Here is a 14,863-nt window from a genome sequence, read left to right as displayed (position 1 = left end):
CTGAATCTCGGGCAGGAAATGGGGGAAGGGTCCAAGGTCCTTACTGAGTCTGGTCTCCTTTTTCTCAGATTTTGTGTTAGGTTCAGGTGGACAGCACAGTGGCTAGACAACCACACACCTCGCACCGTGCTCCCCCGATTCGCCCAGTCCCCAGCTGGCTCCGTACAGAGTTATTCCGACCGTGTGACCATCCCCAGACCCGCTCTGTGACTGCCCTCTGCACGACTCAGTCCCCTCGCCCCGCTCTGCTGCAGCCACTGCCCTGTTCTCTGTGTCTGTGAGTCCGTTTCTGTTCTGATTGTTCTTGATTCCACGTGTAAACGAAATCGTACGTTGGTCTTTTCCCGACGGACGGCCTTCACGTAGCATATACCCTCCAGGCCCGTCTCTGATGTCACAAACGGGAAGACTGCATTCCTTCTACGGCCGAGGGGCATTCCCCAGCGTACACGTCCCGCAGCCTCTTAGCCACTCGTCCGTGATGGAAACCTGGGCTGCGGCCAGAGCGTGGCTCTTGTAAATGACGCTGCGGTGAACAGAGGGGCCCCCGCACGTTCTTTCCGGTGATTGTTTTGGCTTCTTCAGGTCCGTACCCACAAGTGGGGTCACTGGGTCAGAGGCGGTTCCGTTCTTCGTGTGCGGAGCAAACTCCATGCTGCTGTCCACATGGCCGCGCCCGTCAGCACCCCCACCCGGTGCTCGAGGCTCCCTTGGCCCCCCTCCTCGCCAGCACCTGTCTGTGGATTTACTGATGACGTAGGATGAACAGCTGACACTCGCCACCCCTGAGCCAGCTTCAGGCCGGCCAGCCTTTGGTTCCCCTCGCGGCAGCCTTGGGTTCACGCCGCCACGGGCCACGGGCCATGGGCCAGATGCCGGCGGGAAACTCGAGGGGTTCGGAGTCTCCCTGGGACTGAGGTGAGGAGCCCATTACCAGCCGCCTGACCGCACCCGTAATGGAACGAGGCCCCGAAGCACGAAGGGACTTCTCCGAGCCGCGATGAGGGACGGAGTGGCCGTGTCCAGGCGGCCGGCGTGAGGGCCGGGCCCCCGCAGAGCAGGGCGGTCTGAGCCTCCACTGCTCTGCCATCTGCCTGGCCCCACACTTTCAAGAACGCTTCCAAGATGCTGTTGCTGGCTCAAGCCTTGTTATTTTATTTTATTTTATTTTATTTTATTTTATTTTAATATATCTTTATTGATTTCAGAGAGGAAGGGAGAGGGAGAGAGAGAGAAACATCAATGATGAGAGAGAATCATCGATCGGCTGCCTCCTGCACGCCCCCCACTGGGAATGGAGCCCACTACCCGGGCAGGTGCCCTGACCGGGAATCAAACCCGTAGCCTCTTGGTCCCTGGGTTGATGCTCAACCAATGTCAAGAGCTTCCCCTCCGCTGGGAGGCCCTCCAGCTTCCTGGTTAACGGCGGTCGGTCCGACGAGGAACTGTGTGTGGGACGAGGGCGAGTGACCGAGGGAAAGCATGGTGCCCCTCTCCCCGCCCCCAATGAGGGCCATCGTCTCCCCACTCCGCTGGCAGCGGGGTCCAGGCTACACCCCCGGTGCTCACAGAGCTCGCCGCCTCCCTCGGCCTCCCTTCCGAGGACAGACGGACTGTTTCCCGCTGGCCGAGAGCTCTGACTCCTGAGGGAGGGCCGCAGCGGAACGAGGGCCCGGCCCGCCCACAGGGACAACGTGTCCCGCACGGAGCCTTTCCATTTATTTACGTTCCTGATGTTCCAAATGTCCTCCTGAAATCCGAGGAGCGGAACTAAATGTTTGCCCCATCGATCCCGGGGAGCTGGCAGGGGGAAGCAGAGCAAACAGCTCGGGGCCTTGCTCACACAGCCTTTCCGCTCACTCATTCACGGATTCACCCCCCACCCATTCATTCGCCAAGTATCTATCGCTGGGCCTCAGCCAGGTGTCAGATCCTGTGATCCGCCCTAGGGCCAGGATGTGGGGTGACAGGGCCCAGGTAGTGGGGTGAGCAGGTCCTGAGTTGTGGGATGAACAGGGCCCAGGTAGTGGGGTGCGCAGGGCCTGGGTAGTGGGGTGTGCAACCCGGGTAGTGGGGGTGACAGGACCCTGTCTTCGAGATGCTCGGTCTAATGGGGCCCCAGGAGTGTCTGATGCAGGGTGAGTTTGCCTGGAAGAGAGGAGGCAGGAATGGGCCCCTGGAGGAATGCAGACCTCAGAGGCGGGAGGGCCAGGCCCCGTCCTCCGGCCCCTCCCCTTCCCAGCGCCCTCTCTCCGCTGTGGATCCGTCTCCCACCGCCAGCCTGCTCTCCGCACGTGGCACGGCTCGGTCCAGAGAGCCCGCCACGCAGTCGCTGGAACCGTGACCCGAACCGTGCTCGGTGCTGGAGGTGTCTCCGCCGGCCCGAGCCCCTGAGAACCCCGGGGTGCGCCTGAGACCTCCCTCTCTGACGCATGAGGGCCATCGTCTCCCCACTCCGCCGAGAAACCCCCCGGAGCGGCTGGTTTGCGGAGATGCCTGGGGTTTGGGACAAACACGGCCGGGGCTGTCGGCCTGCCTCCTCCCGTGGGAGGGTCCAGGCTTCCCCTAGATTCTGGGTGGACCCTCCCCAGCGAGTCCGCCCACACCCTCAGAGACGGTCCGAGCTGCACCGCCTGGGCCAGCTCAGATCGCGCGGCTGGGGAAACTGAGGCCTCCAAGGGAGGGACTGGCCCGAGGCCCCGGAGCCCGTCAGGGCAGAGCAGGGCTGTGAGAACAGCCCCAACCTGAACCCCTGCCCCTCCTCTCAGCGGAGCACCCCAGGCCCACCATCGCCTCGCCCGCCCGGGGAGAAAGGCTGCCCCCTCCACACCCCTGGACGGCAACTCCTTGGTTGGTGTTCTCCCTGCCAAGGCCTGTGGAGTCCCCACCACCCGCCCTTCCGGAACGAGGCACCCACCTGCGGGGGTGGCTGGCTGCCCATACCCTCTCCTTCCCCCACACACACCACACCAACCCCCTGGCACTTGGAGCGCCTCGGCCCTGTGTCTGGGACCAGGTACGCCAGGGCGTGCAGGGCCGACCCAGAGGGATGGGAAAGGCGCGCATTTATTAAGCGTTTGCTGTGTACAAGGCGGTGGACCAGGCTCCTTGCCATTAGTCTATTTAATTCACACAACTGCCCTCGGGACAGTGCGGGGCGGGGGCGGGGGGGGGGGGTCTCCCATCTTCCGGGGCAGACACTCCGAGGCTGCACAGCCGTGCGGGGCCGCGTGTCCGGTCCACACCCGTCTGGTACCCCCACGTCCCTTCCCGTCTCCAGCAGCTTCTGCCCGGACCCCTGGCATCTCCGCACCCCGGGCCAACCGGAGCTGCCCACGCCCAGCCCTCGGGCCACGGCCTCGCGGACAGCAGCTCCCGGCTAGGGGGCTAGGGCTTCGTGGGGTTGACGATCTTGCCCAGAAAGAGGATGCTCTGGGTGTCGGTAGAGAGGATCGCCACCAGGAAGGGCCGGTTGAACTTGAGGATGTGGGAGTTGCGCATGGCGGAGAAGAAGGTGAGCGAGACCTTGGTGGCCGCCGCAGCCTCGGTGCCGGCCTCGTCCACGTCCAGCACGGCCTTGTGGACACTCTGGGGGGGGGGATCACAGGCGAGAGGACTGAGCAGGGGCCAAGGGGCTGAGGGGACCAGAGATCCCCGGAGAACAAGACTGAGCCCGCTACGCCAAAGCCACTGGGGATCCCCCACGGGAACTTCTCGGGGCGGCGGTTGGCTGATGCCTCTTAGTAATACAATAATCTAGTGTCCTTCACTGAGCACTTCCTGTCCCCAGCACTTGCTAAGCTTTTTCTTCTTTTTTTTTGTTTGTTAATCTTCACCCAAGGATATGTTTCCAATGATTCAGAGAGAGAGTGGAAGCGAGGGGGAGACAGAGAGAGACACATTGATTGGTTGCCTCCCACAGGAGCCCTGACCAGGTACACGCCCTTGACCGAAATCGAACCCGGGACCTTTCAGTCCAAAGGCTGACGCTCTAGCCACTGAGCCAAACCGGCCAGGGCTCTTTCTAATCTTCTAAGCCTGCCTGCGGGGAAGACCGCAGAGACCAGGTAACCCTGTAAAGGCATAGGAGGCGGAGCTGGGACTCAGACCCCCAAGGCCAAGGCTCCGCCCTCCAGCGCACTGGGGTCCTAGGTGCCAAAGTCACGGGGCTTCTCTCTGAGAGGTCTCTCTGCCGCGCACCCAGCCCGCCTCCTGGCACCTCCTGCTCCTGGCCTTGCATTTGCCGCTGTCGGCGGGAGGGGAGCGCCCTCTGAGGACGGGGCGGGCGGACCCCTCCCCAGCACCCTCAGCGCGTGGGGGTTGGCCTGGGCGCCCAGGCCCCGGTGATGGTCAGAGGGGACTCTGAGGGCACGCGCGGCGGGGGGGGGGGCGCCGTCTGGCCACTCACCTTGGACACCAGCAGGTCCCTCTGGGCCGTGATGCCCGACAGGTTGGCCTGTCGCGAAAACAGGTCCCGGATGCCCAGCCGCGGCAGCAGCTCGTCCAAGCTGTAGGAGCCCGAGATGGAGAACTTGGGCAGTTGCAGCCGGACCTTCCGGTAATAGGCCCTGAAAGAGGCACGGGGTGAGCGCCCTGGACGGCGCCCAGCCGGACCCGCCCGCGAGGGTCACACAGCACCGCGTGCGCATGCCGCACGCCCGTCACCCCAGCGCCCCCGGCGGCCCCGCCAGGCGGGACCTCCCCACCCCCCCTCCCCCCGGGGCTCCTCTCAGACAGAGGTCGCTTCCTGTGGGCGAGCCAGGCGCCCAGGGAGAAGGGAGACCCCTCCGGCGGCCTCGCCTGGGCTCCGTTGGGCTGGGGTCTCCCTTCTTTGGGACCCGATGCTGCCACTGGACCACATGCCGGGCCCCACGAATGGGGAAGTCTCCATCCCCCGCGGCCTCCTGGGGGTCCTTCGCTTACACTCAGCCCCGGGGCGACGGGAACCTCCCTCCCTGCTGCTGGGTGGGCGGCTGGGGTTTCCTGACACCCCGAGGGGCCGGGTCAGCCCTCCTGGCGGAGGTGCCCCTCCGTGGCACAGGGGTGGGCCCTCCGAGGGCTGGCGCCGCCTCCCCCCCCACCCCCCCCCCCCCCCCCGGGCTGGCGCAGGGCAGGGCTGCAGGGAGAGCGAGGACTCCGCCCGCACCCGCGTCCCGTGTCACGGTGAGGACTGTCATGCGCTGAGGCAGCAGGGGAGGTCACTGCTTAAAGACACCCCCCCGGAGCGCTCTCCGAGCGAAGGGATCGCGCTCAGAGCAGGGCACCGGCCCAGCGTGGACACTGGCTTCTCCTCGAAGGCCCACGGGGGGCGCTGCCGCTGGGCACCAGCCGGTACCTCTTCTGCAGCAAGCTGTTCCACCGGTGGAGCATCTCCGGCGTCAGCACCTCCTCCACCTGCGCCATCTTCCCGCTGTTGGGCAGGATGAAGAGGGCCCGGGCGCGGCCCTGGTAGTCCAGCCGGAGCACCGAGCAGGGCACGTGCCTGTCGTGCAGGTACCAGTGGTCGTTCCAGTACTGAATCATCATCGGCACCTTGACCACCGTGTTCGCATCCACGTGGAAGTCTTGGGGGGTGGTCTTGGAGGGGTTGAACGGCTCCTCCCACCGGCCTGAGGGGAGAAGGAGAGAGGCACAGGGTGTCCGAGGCCAGCCGGCCCCTCCTCCCGCCAGGGAGCGGCCCCTCGGTCGCTCAGACCCCACCCTCCGGCTCCTCGGGGGCCCCGTCTAGATCACTCACAACCGCTGGGCCTGGGGAATGGGCTTCCATGGCTCATTCAGCATCGACATTGGGAGGCCCCGGCGCTCCCAGCCAGGTTGCTCCATGTCTCCCCCGCTCCCTGGGCCCGCTGCACGCCTACAGGATGCCAACCGGGGCTCGCAGCGTGCAAGCTCACCGTGGCTCTGACGTGCACTTTCTTGGTTTTTATAAAATAAGTGAGCCCAGCCTGTGGGGCTCGGTGGGTGAGCATCTACCCATGAGCCAAGAGGTCACCGGTTCAATTCCCAGTCAGGACACATGCCCGCGTTTCGGGCTCCATCCCCTCCTGTTGGGGGCGTGCAGGAGGCAGCAAATGGATGTTTCTCTCTTGCTTCTCTCTCCCTGTTTCTCTCCCTCTCTCGCTCTCTCTTCCACTCTCTCTTAAAAAAAAAAAATGAGGCTGAGAAAGCTTCTGCAGGTTCATGGGCCAACTAGATGCCCTTGGGTTTTAGTCCGGTGCCAGCGCGTTATGTGACCCCCTATCTCAGAGGCTGCCTCCTGGTGATGGGGGGCTCTTCTGAGCACTAGTGGTGTGCCAGTCGTGTGCGCTGCCAACACTCTCTCCCCCGCCGACTGGTCCTTCCACTCTCCTTTCTGGTCATTGAAACCCTCGAACGCAGTGGGCACAGCAGTCTTTCCCTTCAGGGTTAGGTCTCCCGCGTCTTGGGAGGAAAAGTGAAGACACTCGCCTACAGCGTCGGTCAGAAGCTTCAGCCTGACCTTTCGCATTTAGGACCTTTTCGACCTGGAACAAATATCTACGCTTGGCATAAATTCTTTCTTTCTTTTTAAAAATATGTTGGAATCAAACCACGACCTCCTGGTTCATAGGTCGACACTCAACCACTGAGCCAGGCTGGCTGGCTGCATTTGTAAAGGTTTTTTAAATGAGCATCAATAGCATTACAGTAATTGCAATTACTGTGATTATTTTTGAGTATATGTAGTGGTCAGGGGTCAGGCAAACTTCCTTTGCAAAGGGCCAGAGAGTAAATACTTCAGGCTTTGCAGGTCATCCTGTCTCTATAGCCATGGCGTGTGCGTGTGTGTGTGTGTGTGTGTGTGTGTGTGTGGGTGGGTGCGTGTGTGTGTGTGTGTGTGTGTGGGTGCGTGTGTGTGTGTGTGAAAGCAGCCAGGGGCAATGCCTGCATGAACGGGAATGGCTGTGTGCCAATAAAACTTCTCTGACGAAAACAGGGGACCCATCAGCTCTGGCCGTGGGCTGTAGTTTGCCAATCCCTTTAGGCCCCCTCCTAAGGTGTATACAAACATGTGACGTCATTTGATCCGCAGAAACCAAACTTGGAAGAGGGACTCTTATTACCCTTCCTTCGCAAGAGCAGCCTTCCCTGCTTACACCGTGGGAAGCGGCAGAGCTTCAATATGAACTTAGGCATTCAACTCACAGTCCTTGGCCATGACGCTCTCATCAATTACTGTCATCCAGAGAATAGGAAAGTAAGTCTAAAGGTATGAAGAGATGCAAGCCTCAACACTACACAATCTTACCATGAACTCTTCTAAGGGGTGGTTGGCCCTGTCAGACCCAACCCATCCACTTTCTTTTATTAAAAATATCTAATGTATCGTCCCAACCAGGAGGTCACGGTTCGATTCCCAGTCAGGGCACATGCCTGGGTTGCAGGCTCCATCCCCAGTAGGGGGCGTGCAGGAGGCAGCTGGTCAGTGCTTCTCTCCCATCATTGATGTCTCTCTCTCTCTCCCCCTCTCCCTTCCTCTCTGAAATCAATAAAAATGTATTTTAAAAACATACTGTATTCATAACTTCACGGGGGAGACACAGGGTCTACCAACGAACTGACGCTTACCTTTGAAGTAAATGTAATTCACCAGCACCATCACGGTGTCGGTGCTGAGCCTGCTGACCAAGCTGTCAATCTTCCCTTGCGTCTCCTCCTTGACGTGGTTGTTGATCAGCTGGGTGGTGCCCTCGGAGTCCAGGAAGTCGGCGGGGAACAGTCGGGACCCATAGAAAGCGGCCGTGTCATTCAGGAACTGCGGCCGGAGCTGCAGGTCCTGGCTCAGGAAGAGAGCGCTGCCCACGCGCGCCTCCATCTTGTCGTGGGGGAGGTTGAGCGTGTGCAGCAGGTGCTGGAAGCCCCGGTGGATGTCCGGCTCGGACATGTCGGTGAGGTTGAAGGCCAGGCCCTGCAGGATCTGGGCCCAGGTGTCCGCGCGGGCCCCCAGGGCCAGCATGGCGTAGGCGGCCGAGATGCTCAGCGGGGAGAAGAAGATGTTGCTCCCGGGGTTGAGGGAAGCTACGAGGTGGTAGAAGTTGAAGGCGAAGGCTGTGTTGCTTGGGGCAATGCTGAGGCTGGGGGAGCCCTCCTCAGTGCCCGGACCCTCCGGGGGGCCGTCGGCTTGACCTCGGCCACCGCGGGAAAGGGCCAGCAGTCCCAGCAGGACGAGGAGCAGGCGGTGTGCACGCCGCATCTTCTGCCGTTTCAGGTCTGCGGGGGGGGAGAGGGGGGGAGAGGGCGTCCAGGACTGAGACCCACCCCGCTGAGAAGTCAGCCGGGGCAGGAGGGCGGAAGACAGCCCTGGCTGGTGTGGCTCAGTGGATAGAGCGTCGGTCTGTGGACTGAGGGGTCCTGGGTTGGATTCCCGGGCAGGGCACCTGCCTGAGTTGCGGGCTCCATCCCCAGTGTGGGGCGTGCAGGAGGCAGCTGATCCATGATTCTCTCTCATCATGGATGTTCCTTTCTCCCTCCCTCTCCCTCCCTCTCCCTCCCTCTCCGAAATCAGTTTAAAAAAAGACAGGCTAGCGAACAGCCGGCCCCCTTCGGTGTGAGGGGCCGATGCTCTCCCGCCGGCCCACTCCTGTGTCCACCGCCTCCTCCCCTCCCGGCGCTGTGAGCTCCGCGGGGCGCTGACCACGGAGACGGAGAGGCAGAGGGTCCCACAGCGGCAGCCACGTCACCCGCCGGGACCACTGAGCTGGAACAGGTCTCCCGCTCCCCCCGGGGCGCCCTCCTCGGCCCAGCGCCTCCACGGCACCCAGGGCGCCCGTCACCAGCGGCTGTTCCAGCTCCTACTCCACCCCCGCGGTGTGCTGGGCCCTCGACGCGGCCACGGCCACGGTCACCCTGTTCTGTCCCCACTCTTGCCCGGTGGAGGCCGCAGACTCGGAGAGCGCGGCTGCCGCTGCGAGGAAATTATGTGCTCAGAGTCCAGGGAGGCCTGGCTCCCCCAGGAGATCCACCTGGCCAGGCGGGGGCCTTGTTTCACCCCCAAAGCCGCCAGGTGGCCCACCGTTACCGGCTCTCAGCCCCCCAGACCCAGTTGTCATCTCTGACCTCAGTCTGGCCTCCCACCACCCACCTGCACCCGCCACGCTCCGCGCTTCCACCTCGCAGCCCCGCACCAGCACCCACGCCCGTCCCAGCCTCCTGCGCCCAGAGCCGGGCCCAAACCCGTCCAGGGCAGCCGGCCACGCCGCGGGCTCCGCGGGCCACAGAGTCACCGTGGCGGCTACTCAACCCCACGGGGCAGCTGGGAACCCGCCAGGCAAGGCCGCTCGGGGGCCGTGACCGCGTCCCGTCACGTTCATGTATGGGCAGAGACCTGAACTGCCTGTGCTTTTGATAAAGTACAAATTAATGTCCTGCTTCTGACTTGTTCAGCCTTTTGCGGCTTCTGTGTCAGCATCGTACGAGTGTACCCTTCTGTCCGCAGCGCCTGGCCGATCGGAAGCGGACGGCGGGCCGCTCTGACCCTGCCTGGCGCTGCGGCCCCTCGCTGGCCTGGCCGCCCTCTGCTCCCCGCAGCCATCTCAGCTCACAGGCGCCCCCAGCTGCTCACCCGCCCAACCCCCTCCCCCCCCCCCCCCATGGCTTCCTCGCAGCCCCTCTCAACTCCAGGCTCCGACCCCCAAACGTTGCTCAGCGGCCTGACGGGGTGGCCCAGCGTGCCCTCGCAGGACTCCCCCAGACATCGGGATCCGGAGCCGGGAGACCTGGCCCCCTGCGTGCAGCCCAGGGAGGCTGCCTCGGGTGTGGGCACGAGCGGCCACCGTGAGGGGCGGGTGCACATCGGCTCTGCCACCCCCAGGGAGGGCAAACCGTCGGCCCGCTTTCCCGGGGCTCCTCAGCTTTCGCTGTGGACAAGTCCAGTGACAGAAAGTGTCCTCACAGGCGGTGGCCCCTAAACTCCTAACAGCAGGGCCTGGGGTAGCCACAGCCCCGACCTATGACCTCCTCCTGCAAGGCTCTCTCCTCGGCCGCCCGCCGTGGTCTCCGAGCCTCTGAGCCCAACTCTGAGAGCCTTTCAGACCCTCCTGCTAAGGCGAGACCCCCACCCCGCCAGGGCACAGGCTTCCCCCGCCCCCACCCCCGCCCCGGGACCCCCCTCCATTCCACAGGCATCCGAGAGGCTGCCTGCAAGCTCCATTCCCCCAAGCAGTTCTCTGTCTGCTGAGAGCTTGCTTTCCAGTTTGGCTCAAATAAATTCTGAGATGTCCCTGCAGGTCCGCGTGCTCTCACGCCGATGGCCGCCTTCCTTCTCCCTCCACCCCGGTGGCCGCAGGGCTTACTCACAGCTGTGGCTCCGGCTCTGCGGGGTCTCTGCGCCCTGTCCTGCTCCAGGTGGCCCAGCAGCGCGGCCCGGTGCATCCCCGGGGACTAAAGAAGCTGCTGGCACCGCCCCCTCCCCATGACCTAATTATTAACCAACAGGCCAGCAGCTCGGCCTGGAGTCCTGACTCGAAACCCAATGAGGTGGCTCCCCACTCCCCTGGGGGTGCTGGCCCTTCCTAACTGCTATGCCGAGGTGGGGGTGAGCCTGGTTCTGCGCCTCCCTAGGCTCAGGGGAGCCCCTTGTGGGTCCCCTCTCCCAGGGTTTGTGCCCCTCCCCCCACTTTCTCCTCCTTTCCTTGCAGAATGAGGAGTGGGGCCAGACCTGCAGCAGCGAACCCGTGTCTTCGCCAAGGAAGCCGTTTCCGGGGGGCACGGGGGGGGCGGGACGGTGGGCCTGTGCGCCTGGGAAGCTGGGCTCTGAGCCGGCAGGGCAGGACCCTGGGGCATGGCTCTGAGAGGGCCACACGGGATGCCAAGCGTTGGCCTTGGAGGACAGCGCATCCCGGGGTCCCGGGGCCAGCCCCTCCCCGGGCCAGAGGCCAATGTGCGTCCTCTTTGTGGAGATCGACGCCGCTCTCCCCAGCACTTGGTGGGCCTCCACGCCCTCGGCCCATGCCCGGGCAGCTGGAAGGCTCTCCAGCTTGGGGTGGGGGGGAAGGAGCGGGCAGGGAGGCAGCCCTGTGCCCCGCGGGGTGTGAATGAGGTGCCCTTGGCATTCACGCTCCCCCAGTACTTTTCTGAATGGCCTTCGGGTACTCGGGGCCTGAACTTGAGTGAAATAGCACCGCTGAGCAGCAAGGCGGCTGGGAGCTGGACCGGGCAGAGGGCAGAGGGCAGAGGGCAGAGGGCAGGGTGTAGGGAGGGGCCAGCACAGGCCTGCACCTGCCGTTGGGCTCAAAGAAGTTCAAGGTGTGGATGACAACAGGGTTCTCTGGAAAATAGCCTCAGGGCGACCGGACCAAGTTCCCACCTGGCGGGGGGGGGGGGGGGGGGGCGGTCACAGCCACACATCCCTTCTTCAGTGAGAGGAGGGGACCAAGTTCCCACCTGGGGGGGGGCAGTCACAGCCACACATCCCTTCTTCAGTGAGAGGAGGGGACCAAGTTCCCACCTGGGGGGGGGGGGGGCAGTCACAGCCACACATCCCTTCTTCAGTGAGAGGAGGGGACCAAGTTCCCACCTGGGGGGGGGCAGTCACAGCCACACATCCCTTCTTCAGTGAGAGGAGGGGACCAAGTTCCCACCTGGGGGGGGGGGCAGTCACAGCCACACATCCCTTCTTCAGTGAGAGGAGGGGACCAAGTTCCCACCTGGTGGGGGGGCAGTCACAGCCACACATCCCTTCTTCAGTGAGAGGAGGGGACCAAGTTCCCACCTGGCGGGGGGGGGGGGGGTCACAGCCACACATCCCTTCTTCAGTGAGAGGAGGGGACCAAGTTCCCACCTGGGGGGGGCAGCCACAGCCACACATCCCTTCTTCAGTGAGAGGAGGGGACCAAGTTCCCACCTGGAGGGGGGGGCGGTCACAGCCACACATCCCTTCTTCAGTGAGAGGAGGGTCTTGCCTCGGCAAGGCCAGGTCCTCCCTGGGCGTCTGGGGGACAGGCCTTTGGATGACTCTTTCCGGCGCTCCTGTGACCCGTCTCAGAAGGACGCATAAGCTTGTGGCCCCTCCGCCGGGCTTCCCCCCCACTTCCCTCCATCTGCCACGACCTTGCTTCCAGGCGTATCCTCTGTTTGATTCAAATTTTTAGGAAAATATGTTTTTATTGATTTCAGAGAGGAAGGGAGAGGGAGAGAGAGAAACATCAATGATAAGAGAGAATCCTGGATCGGCTGCCTCCTGCACACCCCACACCAGGGATTGAGCCCACAATCTAGGCATGTGCCCTGACCGGGGATTGAACCTCCTGGTTCATAGGTCAATGCTCCGTCACTGAGCCACACCGGCTGGGCTGATTCTAATGTTTATAAACATTCTCTACAGGTTTGGACATTCCTATGTCAACAAAGGGCATGTCCAAGTTCCAGGGCAAGACTGGGACTTGATGTACCATATACAAGGCCCCCTCCCCCCGTCCGTGTCACATACACACACACACACACACACACACACACACACACACACACACTAGGGGTATATCCTTATCCCACTTACAGATGAGAAAACTAATCTGTTAGCTCAGGCTCTCAGTGGGGACTTGCACCCCAGACAAGTCTTTCTCTGCATGACAAGCCCCCCTCACTCGAACGTGGCTCCGGTCTGTTCCCCGCGGGACACACGCGCTAGAACGGGTGTGGCGGGCAGCCGGTGCCCCGCTGTGTCCCGAGTGAAAGGAGGACGGAAAGATGGCTGTTGGCTGCTGCTCTCTGAGTGCAAAAGCAACGCATTCCCTTCGCCACCGCCTGGCGCTCAGGCTTCTGCTTCCTCGCTGCGCCCGCGGCGGCTCAGGCTGGTGCAACACCTCCCGGGGTCAGCGTGTGCTTGGCGGCCGCTGGAGGGACAGGCCCCGAGTTCACAGCCACTGCCCTTTGGTCCCGGGCGCCTGCCCTGCGGGGCTCTGGACGGAGGCTGAGCTTTGGCGTCCGACAGGACCTGCCACCGCCGAGCTGTGTGAGCTCGGGAAAGTCGCTGCACCTCTCTGAACCTCATGTCCCCATCAGTCAGATTAGGGGTGACTTCTAACTGGAAGGGCTGGTCTGAGGGGTGGGTGGCACCCTCGGAGCGCCTGGTTGTACGTCAGGCTCCACGCGGGCTTCCTTCTCCCCTCCTCTCCATGCCCCCCGCCCCCCCACCCCACCCCCCCCCCCCATGCTTGCTACTGCGCTGGAGGTGAGACTCCGGATTCACGCTGCCGGTTGGATCCGGCCCCACCACTGCATGAGCTACGGACGGGCTTCCGCGTCCTCACCCGTAAACGGCGGCTAACAATTGTTCCTCAGTCTCATGGCTGTCACAAGGGGTCAGTGAATCCACGTCCACTAAGTTTATGGAATTAGGGGCGCCCCCAGGAAGCGCAGTATGAACGTGAGTTATTGTACTGTCCCATCCGGACGGCTGCCCCCTATTGCTTCGCCCCAACACGTGAACCATGGCTCAACCCGCGTCTCTAGCTGCTTCGCGCTGCGGCCCCTAGGGTCTCACGGGAGCTTTGCGCTCTCCCTGCTCCGTGCGCACACCGTCCGGTGGCAGAGATCCGAGTCCCACCGGGCCCATGGGATCCCCGTGCCACGCCCTCCCACGCCAAGCAGTCCACGTGATGAGAAGATGGCAACAGCCTTCAGCTCTGCAAAGGGAGGCAGGGCCCGAGGGTGTGGAGGGAGGGAGGGAGGGGGCTGGTGGCCATCAGCGGGGCAGACGGGGCGCAGCCCCAAGCTCAGCGCTCACTCCTGCCCAGCACCCGGCTGCTCCTTCGCCTCGGGCCGCTGGGAGGGCTCAGGGAGGATGAAAACCGTGCAGGTTCCATCTTGGAGGCCACGCGTTTCGCATTCATCATCTGTGAGGCCCAAGCGGGCACCGAACCAAGAAAGCAGGGACAGCATTGCATTCATGTTCCTCCCTGTGCCCCCCGCCCCCGCCACTCCTAGAGCAAGCCGGTATGAGGTTCTGTTGAAAATTAGTAACTACAGCAATTCCAGCTCCTGTTTGCTGAGTGTGGCCACGTGCAGGTCTTGTATTTGGTGATTTAATCGCATTATCTCGCCCTGGGAGCCGGAGAGGCCTGCTTTACCCCACTGAGGAGACAGGAGAGATCTTGCTCGAGGTCACACAGCCAGGAAGCAGGAGAGGCTGGATTTCAGCCTGGGAGTAGCTGGTTCCAAAGTCTAAGGTCAGAGCCTTCATTCTGTTATTGTTAGAAAAGGGGCGACCTGACCTCTGCTTATTGGTCAGGCCGCCACAGCCCACCTTGCCCCCCCCGCCCCCCCGCAAAGGGGTTGGGTTGTGCCCTTTTGCCCAAGAGCAACATTCCTCACAGTGTGGTCCTGGGGTCCTTCATAAGCAGGTCCTTCTTAACAGCGAAGACCACAGACTTCCTCCCAAGCTCCTTGGACCAGAATCACGGAGGTGACGTAGGGTGGGTCCTGGAATCTGAGCTTTAATGGGACCCCCAAATGCACCTTGAGAAGTCACCCCCATTCGCAGAGCAAGCGCTGTGTGGGACTTGGTCCCTGCAGTTTTCCATTTCACCAGCAGAGGGCGCGCCACCGCTTCTTACCGCGCAGGCATCTCCCACCCTGACCTGTGCTCCTAAAACCTTTGCGGGGAGACCTGGGGTGAAGACGGTGGTTTTGTGCTTGGGAAAGCACACCTGGCTCTCTGCTGCTCTGAGAGGGCATTAAGGTAGCTCCCACAGAGAGGGGAGCTGAGGAATTACGTGCCTGTGCTTTTTCATGACCTTTCTGGGCGTGGGGCAATTTCCCAGAGCAGCAGGCTGCTGGGCAGAGCAGGACTGGAGCTGAGTTAGCATCGCAGGCACTTTTCTCACCGGTTCCTGCCATGAGGAGGCGG

General features: G+C 62.8%; 1 protein-coding gene across 2 annotated transcripts; it reads right to left on the bottom strand.

Annotated features, from left to right (window-relative positions):
• Positions 1-3,105: 3,105 nt before the first annotated feature.
• LOC308252049 (kallistatin-like) lies at positions 3,106-10,665 on the bottom strand. Of its 2 annotated transcripts, XM_080675999.1 has the most exons (6): positions 10,261-10,321; positions 8,766-8,923; positions 7,588-8,229; positions 5,336-5,609; positions 4,409-4,568; positions 3,106-3,588 (listed from the first exon to the last, which is right to left on the bottom strand). In XM_080675999.1, the coding sequence occupies exons 3-6, from the start codon at positions 8,210-8,212 to the stop codon at positions 3,388-3,390; spliced, it is 1,260 nt and encodes a 419-aa protein (XP_080532125.1). In that variant the 5' UTR covers positions 8,213-8,229; positions 8,766-8,923; positions 10,261-10,321; the 3' UTR covers positions 3,106-3,387. The 2 variants fall into 2 exon arrangements, with proteins under 2 accessions (XP_080532125.1, XP_080532124.1); XM_080675998.1 differs by lacking the exon at positions 8,766-8,923 and having other exon boundaries at positions 10,315-10,665.
• Between the last annotated feature and the right edge of the window lie 4,198 nt (positions 10,666-14,863).

This window comes from Plecotus auritus, assembly GCF_963455305.1.
Source record: "Plecotus auritus genome assembly, chromosome: 1".
In the NCBI taxonomy this organism is placed as follows: Eukaryota; Metazoa; Chordata; class Mammalia; order Chiroptera; family Vespertilionidae; genus Plecotus; species Plecotus auritus.
This window is presented reverse-complemented; position numbering and strand designations above follow the sequence as displayed.